An 11,450-nucleotide genomic window follows, 5' to 3' on the forward strand; every position below is an offset into this window, starting at 1 on the left:
TATCTCAGGAAAACCCTTCAACCTTGGAACAGAACTTGTGCTCCACTGCCCTAGTGGAGTTGGGGCCCTGGTGGGGAAGGGGCTGAGGCTTTGCCCCTTCCCCAGTGTCCCCAGCCCCACTGAGGTCCTGCCCGGCCCGTTCCAGACCGCGGGACAGTGCAGAAGGTCATTGTGCTGCCCAAGGATGACCAGGAGGTAGAGGAGCTCATGCTGGAGGAGGTGGCAGTCTTCAAGGTGCGTGTAGTACCACCCAGGAAGTCTCCCCATCTTGACCCTCCCTGGTCCCAGCCCCTGACCTTATACCTCTAGGTCAGGGCAGAGAGAGAGTCCCAAGCTGATCTCTGTCTTCTAGGATCCAGCACCTGTTAAGACCATGACCATCTCTTCCAAGAGGGTGAGTCTTTGGCAACATTGGCTGGGCATGATGTTGGAGCTTTCTTGAAGTTATGCCTTTGGCACAGGGGTGGGGAAATTAAGCATTGAACAAGGAAGGAAAGAAAGCTGGGTGTGGTGTTACCTGAAATCCCAGATACTTTGGAAGCTGAGGCCAGAGAATTGTAAGTTCAAGGCTAGGCAAGACAATTTAGCAAGACCCTGTCTTGAAACAAATTTTTTAAAAAAGGATATTAGGATGTAGCTCAGTGGTACAGTGTTTCTCTAGCATGCATGGGACCCTAGGTCCAATCTCTTGTATCACCAAAGGTGGGGGGGGAGGGCCCAACCCAACTAGCTTCTGATGTAGGCTGCTGTCTGTGGGAAGAAACTGACAAGGCTTTGCCCTGGCCCCCAGCAACAACTGTACGTGGCCTCAGCTGTGGGTGTCACACACCTGAGCCTGCACCGCTGCCATGCATATGGGGCTGCCTGTGCCGACTGCTGCCTTGCCAGGGACCCCTACTGTGCCTGGGATGGGCAGGCCTGCTCCCGCTACACAGCTTCTTCCAAAAGGTATGGACTGGGACTAGGGTTGTAGCTTAGTGGCAGAGCACTTGCCTAGTGTGTTCGAGGCCCTAGGTTTAATCCCCAGCATCACAAAAAAAAAAAAATGGTATGAACCCCAGACCTTTGGGATTTTGGACCCTGTCCTGGGGATTTGAAGATGGATGTGATCCAATTTGGTGTTGTCTGTGGGCATCACAGCTCTGGAGACACAGGGCCCTACCCTGGATTCTTGGGCGTGCAGGGAGCTGGGGCACACTTCCTGGACGCACACTTTCAGGAATTACTCTCACCTAGGCGGAGCCGCCGGCAGGACGTCCGGCATGGGAACCCCATCAGGCAGTGCCGTGGGTTCAACTCCAATGGTGAGTGTGCTCTGCCTCCCCCTGGGTGCTCCTTGAACAACTATGGAGCCTCGGTGGCCCATGCAGTTGCTCATAGCACCCCAACTCTGAGGCCCTGAAGATGCTGAGTGGGGAGTAAGGGCTCCTGAAGTTTTAGTTGTGATGCTCCCTCAGGGGTGATGCCCAGTGGCAGCATTCTGCCTCTGTGGGTGAGTGCCCCTTGGTGCCCGCCCCTTACCAGATATGGGACTGTTCTGGGCCTTGTTGCTTCCACTCAGTGCCCTCCTGCTCTGCAGCCAACAAGAATGCTGTGGAATCCGTGCAGTATGGTGTGGTAGGCAGCACAGCCTTCCTGGAGTGCCAGCCCCGCTCCCCACAGGCCACCGTTAAGTGGCTTTTCCAGCGAGATCCTGGTGACCGGCGCCGAGAGGTGAGTTCCTGCACCCCTCTTCCTGTGGAAGCGAGAGTCCCTGGTACAGTGGAAGTTCAGTGTGGGTGAAGGCACTATAGGACCCCATATGGGGCCGTCCTCACTCTGGGAAACCTCTCAGACTCCCTTTCCTATGTGGAAATTGCTTGAGTAGAACTAGTGAAGTAGAAACTCTGGGATAGGCTTTGCCATATGGGAACCATTTCCTGGATTGCCTCTGCTCGTGAAAATGTCATATGCGCACCCCGCTGGAGTGCACCCTTGTGTGGTACATCACGTGGTTGAGCGTCAGTGGACGGGAATTGTGTGGCTAGCCCTCGTTTGTGCAGAAGCCTTACAGGTGCCCTCCTTTACATGTAAATTCTATGTGGGGCCACAATTGGGTGTTGTCATTAAATGAAAATTCTATGTGTGTGTTCTAAAATTCTCTCATTCCTTGGACAGCGCCCTCTCAGGGCCATTCCTCTTAAATGTGTGAATACTTTATGCAGTGACCTCATTAGTGGGAACTTCATGTGGGTTTTGGGGGGGAATATATAAATTCCGCTTGTGGTACCCCACGAAAGTGGTCTCATCTGGCTGCTGGCAGGGGCAGCAGAGTGGTCACGCAGCCCCTGAGCCCCAACCCCTGCCCCTGCAGATCCGAGCAGAGGAGCGCTTCCTGCGCACAGAGCAGGGCTTGTTGCTTCGCGCCTTGCAACTTAGTGATCGCGGCCTCTACTCCTGCACGGCCACTGAGAACAACTTCAAGCACGTCGTCACGCGGGTACAGCTGCACATACTGGGCCAGGATGCTGTCCATGCTGCCCTCTTCCCTCTGCTGGCTGCGAGTGCTCCAACACCTCCTGGCACAGGTCCCCCCACACCTCCTTACCAGGAGCTGGCCCAGCTGCTGGCCCAGCCTGAAGTGGGCCTCATCCACCAGTACTGTCAGGGTTACTGGCGTCATGTGCCCCCAAGTCCCAGAGAGGCCCCAGGGGCCCTCAAGCCTCCTGAACCTCAGGACCAGAAAAAGCCCCGGAATCGCCGACACCACCCTCCGGACACATGAGGCCAGCTGCCTGAGCCCTGCACTGGATCAGCCTAGCCCTCATCCCTTTTAATATAAAAGATATATATATATATATATATATATATATATATATATATATATAAAATCTATATTCTATACACACCCTACCCCTGCAAAGACAGTATTTATTGGTGGGTTGTATATAGCTTGCCTCACTGGCAACATCCAGGACCTAGACCCATGCTGATCAGAGATGGCAGAAAACTGAGCCCACCTAACCAATCCCAATGAGTTGGTTGGGCCAAGCCAGGACCACACAGTTCCTGGGCTCAGCCGGAAATCTGCTCACTCAAGGCCACCTCCAAAATCTACAGAACACAGGGAGGGAAAGAGTCCTACTCCACAGGCCGTGAACCATACACCTTTGACAGTGTGCTGTCAGCCTTGCTGTGGCATAGGCATGGAGGCCAGGACTATGTTGAAGTCTTGGGGTGGTGGCTCAGGGCATTCAGAGAAGGGAAGAAAGGGCCCCCTGCCTGGGTTGGGGCACTCATTTAAGGCCAGCCCTTACCAGGTATTTATTCTCTATTTATTGGGGACAGGAGAAGAGTCCAGCCTCGGTGGGACAAGACCGCCAGTCTTTTATCTTCTCCCTGCCTACCCACGGCAGGGCTGCCCCACTCTACCTCCTTAGCTTTTCCTGGGCCTCCTTGACTTGGAGGCTGGGGAAGTGACAATGGGGCCAGGCACAACAGGGCTGAAGAGAACCCCAGTCCTGAGGTTAGAGGGGCCACGGTGGAGGCCTGGGGCCTGCAGGGGCTCCCCAAGGCTCCTGTCTGCCCCACTCCACCCTCCCCCCGCCCACTGCAGGTGCTGGGTGTAAATAGCTCTGGGGGCATTTTGGGAGATGGGTGGGGGCACCTGGTGGCCCTCTGCTGCCCAGGCCACAACCGTCTTTGGGTTCCATCTTGCTAATAAACACTGGCTCTGGGACTAGACTTTGGCTTCTCTCCTTGGTGGTGAGGATTGGGGGAGGAGTTAGAGCCACATCTGGGGGATGTGGAAGAGCAGAGAGGCAGTGGATTGGCCCCATTTAGAAAAAGAAAAAACCTGGCCAGTACAAAAAAAACAAGTTCTGGTTTTAACAGGGTTTGGCTTCGGCACTCCTCTGATTCCCAGGAAGTATTAAGAGCTACAGAGACCCCCTGGACCCACTTACCATGGAGGGGTGAGGGATGTGGGAGCCCAGAAGCTGAAAGTGGCACAAGTGAACAGTCTGCTCCTGGACAAATCCTCTTATCACCCAACAGGATGGATGTCAAAGCTGCTGTGGTAGACACCACTCTGCTCTCCATATGTCATGCTTGGGGAGAGCCTCAGTGCTGTGTCTGGGGCCCTGGCACCCCCTCGTGGTCTCTTGAGTTTGTGGCAGACTTGAGTACTGAGAGGCAGCCAAGTGAAGGAAATGAGTCCCTAGGAGGCTACAGTCCCCCGGAGAGACCCGCTGGATTCCTGAGGGGATCAGGGGCAGAATCCTTGGAATCTGAGAGCTTAGCCCTACAGGCTCGCCCTGGACCCCTTCAATAACAGGCTATATCTCAACAGGGCTCTGAACCTTAAGCTGAAGCAGGCAGGTTCTGCTAGATAGGTCCCAGAACACCAATGACAGTTTTCCAGGCTCTCAGGGGCACCAACCTGCCCTGGGCCTCAGACTCACCATAGTCATAGGCCTGCAAAAGATTGGATGGAAGTGCCCAGCTGCCTTGGCAGATCAGTGACTGCTGCATCCAAATACATGTATGCATACAGGCATGGGCACGCACTGGGCAGCATGTACACTCCTGTACACTTGGATACACAGGTATGCTTGGAGTGCCCAGACATGCAGCTGGGCAGGGTACCCAAACATGCACTGCACATGTATGTGCATTTGTACACTCAAGCACACATGTAAACCCACACAGACATATTACACACAAGCACATGTAAAGAAATGCATAGAAAGCTAGAGGAAGTAGTTCAGTGGTAGAGAATAGGCTTAGCAGTTGGAGTTCCTAGGTTCCATTCCCAGAACCATAAAGTAAATTAAAAAAAGGCAAGTCTGTACATATATATACATGTGTACACAAAGACATCCATACAAGGTACATGAACACTGACATAAGAGCACATGCACTCAAAACCATACGCAAGGACCCATGCACGCAGGCAAAAGGGCACACATGTCAAAACATTACCTTGCACAGTGCTGGTAAGGGACAGAAGCCTACACTCAGGCACACAGCAGTTGTATATGGTTACTGATACCCCTGGAAGCACATGGAAGCCCTGCTGGTATCAGATCCAGCCCTCAATATGGGGCGAGTGTATTCGCCTGCTTTTTCCCTGATGCTTCCCAGCAGGACATAAAATCCTGCTCCAGAGCCAATCAACCCTTCTCCACAACTGCCTGCTGTGTGACCTGGTGAGCCTGCACTTCCTCATCAGGAAGTGGAAGATTTGGGGTGGAAGATTTGATACGGGCACCCATCCCCCTGGGCTAGTGTGAGATTCCAGCAGGACAAGCAGTGGTGCTGGGCAGGCACAGGTGCTCTCTATGCCTGCTTCTCCCTGCACACCCTCCAGCTGCAGCCCCATCCCAGGACCCCACCCCCAATTGAGGGCCTGTCCTTTTAGCCCAGCCCCTACCAAACATGTTTCCTTGCTATGGGGCAGGGGAAAGGCTACCCCATGTCAGGGTGGCGGTGGGGAGAACGCAGAGTCAGCACTTGAGGGATTGGGGCCATGCCAGCCTGCTTAGAAAGGTTGGGGGGACTGAGCTGGCTTCACCTGTCCTTGTCTCTGATTGGCCCTTGGATACCCTAGCTCCCAAATCCCACTAAGCAGCCCCACCAGGCCTGTGCAGGTCCATAGAGAGCCAATCTATTACCAGAAGGGCATCTGGGGAGGCCAGAGGCTGGCCTGAGTCAGGCTCTCAGGATCCCCTCCATCTAGAAGAGCCACCTGCTCACCCTGTCCCTTCCCTTGCTGCTGGGACCATGGGGGCTGGAGCTAGTGCCGAGGAGAAGCACTCCAGGGAGCTGGAAAAGAAGCTGAAAGAGGATGCTGAGAAGGATGCTCGAACAGTGAAACTGCTGCTTCTGGGTAGGGGCATGGGTCCAGGGGTGAATGCTATGGGTCCTGGTCCTCAGTGACACAGGGATTCCTTGGGAAAGAGTGGCACCATGACAGGGTCCAGTACAAAGTGGGAATCAGACAAGGCCAGGCCTGACAGGTGCTATCCTAGGCCCCCAAGGCTGAGCATCCCATGGGCAACTCCAGAGGGTACTGCCCCTTGTTGGACATGTGTGCCAGGCACACTTGCCTTGGCCAGGCTCCCCATACTCCAGCCTTGGCTTGATATGGTACTGCTTGCTCCCTTGGGAAGAAGGTCATATTTCTCCTGGAGCAGGGTGGCTCAGGAACCACCCAGACCCACAGTTGGCCCTATGTGCCAGCTCTTCATTGGTGACAGATCCGTAATGCCACTAACGAGGGTGGAAAGGTATTGAAGGTATGAGTCCTGTGGGGAATCTAATGCTGACTCCATGGTCTCATGGGTATAAGCCTGCCTCAGGGCCCTGCTGTCCGCAGGGACAAGGAACTGCTTTAAGAGGGTGGGGCAGAGACTAAACCAGGGGTGGAGGAGGAGAGTTGAGAGGCTAAACCAGAAATCCCATTAACTGTGTCCAACACCCTCGCAGGCACAGGCTCAGAAGGGATGTTAGTTCTGTTCCACTCACAGGCGATAATTCCCACTGAGCCTCTTGGAGTCTTCTTGCTTTCAAGGGAAAAGCAGGGTTGTTCCAGCTCAAATAATCTTGTGAATGTAGTACCAGAGATTACCACCACGTGGTGCTCCAGGATTTCTTTATTTTGGCCATGTTCTTTTAATAGGCTGTTTATCTAGTGTTTTGGTCTTGGGAATTCTGTGCCTTCCCACCCGGCACAGCTGGCATTGCTGATTTCTCTAATTCAGTCCCTTTCCTGATTTTACTTTTTTGTTGTCGTTGTTGAGAAGAGTCTCACTATGGCCCTGAACTCACTACGTAGCCTTGGCTGGCCTCGAATTTGAAATGATTCTCCTGGCTCAGCCTCTCGAGTGCTGGGATTGCAGACATATGCCATCATGCCTGGCCTTTTTTTAAAATTAAGAACTGAACCCATAACTTTTGCACTGAACTATTATTGATTGATTTGGTTCTAGGGATCAAACGTATATTTTGTGCTTGCCAGGCAGGTGCTTGTGCTGCTGAGCTATATCCCTGGCCTACATCCTTCTTTAAATTTATATTTTTGAGACAGGGTCACTAAATTGCCCAGGCTAGACTCAGCCTTTTGATCTTCCTGCCTCAGCCTCCAAAGAGCTGAGATTACAGAGGTGCAATATCACTCCTGCCTACAGAACCTTACTTTGGATGGGAGTGAGGGCAAGTATCATTAGGGGACTAGCTAGTCATGCCTTAGGCTGTTGGTCCACCAGCCAACTCATCTGTGTGGCTCCCTGTTGAGGCAGGAAGTCACTGTGGGACCCTCGGCTTCCTTTTCAGGTGCTGGTGAGTCTGGGAAGAGCACCATTGTCAAGCAGATGAAGTGAGTGCTCCATCCTGAGGGTCCTGGGGGTGGGTGTGCACTGGCTTTTGTCTTGCACCATAGGCCACAAGGTGACCCTGCTTGCTCTGGTTGTAGGATTATCCACCAGGACGGGTACTCGCTGGAGGAGTGCCTCGAGTTCATTGCCATCATCTATGGTAACACGCTGCAGTCTATCCTGGCCATCGTTCGAGCCATGACCACGCTCAATATCCAGTATGGAGACCCAGCGCGCCAGGTGCGCCAGCAGGCAGGCTGGAGGGGCCTTAGGGTGTAAGTACCTGGCTGTCCTGCAGTCCCTAGTCACCACCTCCTGCTCCAACCCTGCTCCATCCTTGTCTCAGGACGATGCCCGGAAGCTGATGCACATGGCTGATACCATCGAGGAGGGCACGATGCCCAAGGAGATGTCAGACATCATCCAGCGGCTGTGGAAGGACTCAGGCATCCAGGCTTGCTTTGAGCGTGCCTCTGAGTACCAGCTCAATGACTCGGCGGGCTAGTGAGCACGTGGGCAGGGCAGGGCGGGGAGGAGGGGATGCTGCACCCATGACCCCCACTCAGCCCCCTACCCTGCGGTTTCCACAGCTACCTCTCAGACCTGGAGCGCCTGGTAACCCCGGGTTACGTGCCCACTGAGCAGGACGTGCTGCGCTCTCGTGTCAAGACCACCGGGATCATCGAAACGCAGTTCTCCTTCAAGGACCTCAATTTCCGGTACGGTTGGCGCCGCATGAGATGACAAGTGCTAGGGACCCTGCCAGCCAGAAAGGGGGACTGGCTCCTCCAGGTGCACCCCCAGTGGGAGGCAGGGCGGGAAGGGAAGGAACGGGTGGGCATCCTGGAGGGCAGGGGGCAGGTTTAAGCCTAGGCCCCGCAGGATGTTCGACGTGGGCGGGCAGCGCTCAGAACGCAAGAAGTGGATCCACTGTTTCGAGGGCGTGACCTGCATCATCTTCATCGCTGCGCTGAGCGCCTACGACATGGTGCTGGTGGAGGACGACGAAGTGGTGCGTTGCGCTTTTGCGCGGAGCCTAGGAACTGGCAGGGCTTTGGGGAGGGCAGGACGCAAAGGTGAGCCTGGGCGCGATCCGGAGACCGAGACACCTGCTGGTCGACGGGCGCTGCAGGCGCGTGTCACTCGGGCTCAGCGGCTGTTGTCCTCCCCAGAACCGCATGCATGAAAGCCTGCACCTATTCAACAGCATCTGTAACCACCGCTACTTCGCCACCACGTCCATCGTGCTCTTCCTCAACAAGAAGGATGTCTTTTCCGAGAAGATCAAGAAGGCGCACCTCAGTATCTGCTTCCCAGACTATGACGGTGAGTGGCCCACAGGCAGGCTGGACCCCGGCCCACAGTACGGGTCACAAAACTCCCTCTCCTCCTGCGGGGGCTGCGGGCTGCAGCAGGCGCTAGTGAGCACGCACTCTGCTCTGCACAGGGCCCAACACGTATGAGGACGCGGGCAACTACATCAAGGTTCAGTTCCTCGAGCTCAACATGCGGCGGGACGTGAAGGAGATCTACTCTCACATGACGTGCGCCACTGACACGCAGAATGTCAAGTTTGTCTTTGACGCTGTCACCGACATCATCATCAAAGAGAATCTCAAAGACTGCGGCCTCTTCTAAGGTGGGATCCTCACAGGGCTTCCCGTTCCTCCACTGTGCCTCATGCCCCTCTCTACCGCACACTCTATGCTCTTTTCTCTGACCCCGTGGCTTCCGGGCCCTACCCCAGCTCCACAGGCTCCACTCACTGTCCCAAGCCCCTAAGTGTCCCAGCCTCCAGAGATTGCCCCGCCCCCTCTGCTTCCTGTCCCCCAATGCCTGAAGCTACTTAGATGGAGTCTCAGGAATGCTGACTTGGTTCCCTTTTCTCCTCACAGGTGTCTGAACTCCTGTGCATCCCTTGCTGTGAGACCCTGTAGTCCTAGCTGCCTCTTAGCCCCAAGCCCCAGCCACCAATCAGCAGTCCAGGACTCCTGGGCCCACACATGCCACACTTCTCCCAAAGCTCTGAGCCCTGAGCCTTTCAGCACAGACCTTCCCCTGTGACTTCTGCCCCAGCTCTGCCTTTCACTGCCAGGCTACTCTGGCTTCCCTAGCAAGGACACAACAGGACTCAGGGCCACTGGAGCTGAGAGGGACTCAGCAGTGGCCATCTGACCAATCTCCTGCCACTCACTCTCTTGCCCCCTGGAGTCCAAGACTCACCTGGTAGGTTCTGAGTTCACCAAATAGCCCTCCCTCCCACAGTTATGGAGGGTTTGTGGTGTCCCTCCCCCAAGCAGCGCAGTCCAACCTTGCCACCTCCATGTGACAAGTTTGACATTTGCCTACCCTGTGGCCAGCAACTGTCCCTACCCATAGCTTTGAGGGTTCAAAGTCTAAGCTAGCTCCGGTTTGTGCAGCCCCCACACAGATAAATTAGTGACTAGGGAGGTAGATCTGGGCACCCCTAGATGTTAGAAGGAACACAAGCTGGACCCGTCTCTGAATACAGTCTCAGAATGTCCCTCTTCCCCCTCCAGATCTTGCCCCTCTGTCCTTGGACCCCAAATCCATGCCCTACCTCACCCACCAGCACACAGTTCTCTGAGATGCCTGGCCAAGTGGATTGTGTGTTGCCAGAGGATACTGTTGTTGACACCAGATATGCCCAATAGTCAAGCGGTCCTGAGGGGTGGCTGGGGCAGAGTCCAGCTCCTATTGATCAACTCTAGGCTGAAGATTCAGTATAGGATGGAGCCCAGACTATGCCCCAAGGGATCTGTCTCCTGAGGGTTATAGGCAAACCCAAGTGATTGTTTTTGTCCCTGCCAGCCATTCTCACCCTCTCCATTCAGGGCCCATTCCTTGGTAAGGAACACTGAGGGCTATGCCTGAACTATCGGGGACAAAGGTTTACAATCCGTCACCTTCCTGCTCCTTCCTTCCTCATCAAGCATCGAGTCTTTGCTTATGCCCAGGAGCCAGGGCTGTGCTGCTGCTCAGAAAAGGAGCTTCAATCTGGCAAAGCCAGAGTGCAATCCACACTTCCCATAGGTCCACAGATTCAGCAATAAACCTGTGCACCAGATCCCAGATGTTCTTTCTTGGGGTGGAGGGATTATTGTGAGTACTGGACATTTATTAAATGCCCAGGGCTAGGCTGGACATGAAGTGGGAAGATGGTGTCTTCAAGAGAGAAGGGTCTGGCTGGACTGGATGAGGGTTACTCTTGGGAGTTATGGGGCCAACTTATGCCTCTTGGTAGCTATGGGAAATGTACATTGGGACAGTCTTGAATCAAGAGATGTTTTGAGGTGGAGACTTATTCTTGCAAGGACAATAGGGTAAGCACTGGAAATGCAGGTCACTGCCACAGGAGCTCAATGGGCCAGGAGCAGGCAAGGGGAGGTGGAGGTTCCCAGGGCCCAGGGCTAGGCGGAAGGCTTAACTTTTTCTAGAAGGTAATGAAGAATCATGGAAACTCTTGAAACCAGGAGTAATTGTGCCAGGGATTAGGGTGAGTCAAGTGAGGTACTCATCTAGGGTGCAAAACACTGTAGCCAAAAAATTCAGTAATCAGGACAAATAACAAGGAAATAACTTTAAAAATCAGAGTTAATGTAAAAAAAAAATCCCATGATGAACAGATTTCAAAATCCAACAGAGGCATGCCAAGACACACTGTGGCCTGGAGCAAAAGGAAACGTATCTGCTCCTGTATGGAGTTTTGTCCATTTTTGTGATGAAGTACACAAAATGGACACAGCAAAGAATTTCCCATCTTAACCATTTTAAAATGCACATTTCGGTGATGTTAGAGACCTTCGTGTTACTGAACATTGCCACCACCCATCACTGAAATGCTTTTCATTTTGTAAAACTGAAAAACTCCAAACCTGTTAAACAATTACTCCCCATTCTTCTCTCAGCCCCATCACCCTTCTACTTTGTCTCTGATTTTAACTATTCTAAGCACTTCATATGAGAACCATGTCTCTGCGACTGGCTTATTTCACTTACCATAATATTCTTAAATTCCATCTGTGGTATGGCATATGTCAAAATTCCTTTTTCAAGGCCCAGCAACATTCCATG

General features: G+C 53.6%; 2 protein-coding genes across 3 annotated transcripts in view; both read left to right on the forward strand.

The window, feature by feature from the left end:
* Sema3f (semaphorin 3F) overlaps positions 1 to 3,723 on the forward strand; it is a 28,255-nt gene extending 24,532 nt beyond the window's left edge. For both annotated transcript variants that reach the window (XM_063248892.1, XM_063248893.1), the window contains 6 exons: positions 146 to 234; positions 353 to 394; positions 791 to 948; positions 1,237 to 1,304; positions 1,580 to 1,713; positions 2,354 to 3,723. In XM_063248892.1, coding sequence (XP_063104962.1) covers positions 146 to 234; positions 353 to 394; positions 791 to 948; positions 1,237 to 1,304; positions 1,580 to 1,713; positions 2,354 to 2,764 — 902 coding nt within the window. In that variant the 3' untranslated portion in view covers positions 2,765 to 3,723. The remainder of the gene's footprint in view (positions 1 to 145; positions 235 to 352; positions 395 to 790; positions 949 to 1,236; positions 1,305 to 1,579; positions 1,714 to 2,353) is intronic.
* A 1,934-nt stretch (positions 3,724 to 5,657) lies between these two features.
* Positions 5,658 to 10,443, forward strand: Gnat1 (G protein subunit alpha transducin 1). The gene is given in 9 exon segments (NM_001173084.1): positions 5,658 to 5,869; positions 7,315 to 7,357; positions 7,454 to 7,595; positions 7,702 to 7,859; positions 7,946 to 8,074; positions 8,238 to 8,367; positions 8,528 to 8,681; positions 8,803 to 8,994; positions 9,251 to 10,443. Coding segments are annotated over 8 exon segments (1,053 nt in total). The 5' UTR covers positions 5,658 to 5,763; the 3' UTR covers position 8,994; positions 9,251 to 10,443.
* Positions 10,444 to 11,450: the final 1,007 nt, after the last annotated feature.

Source organism: Cavia porcellus, unplaced genomic scaffold, assembly GCF_034190915.1.
Source record: "Cavia porcellus strain 051 isolate PalLab524CR breed Dunkin Hartley unplaced genomic scaffold, mCavPor4.1 scaffold_5, whole genome shotgun sequence".
NCBI lineage: Eukaryota > Metazoa > Chordata > Mammalia > Rodentia > Caviidae > Cavia > Cavia porcellus.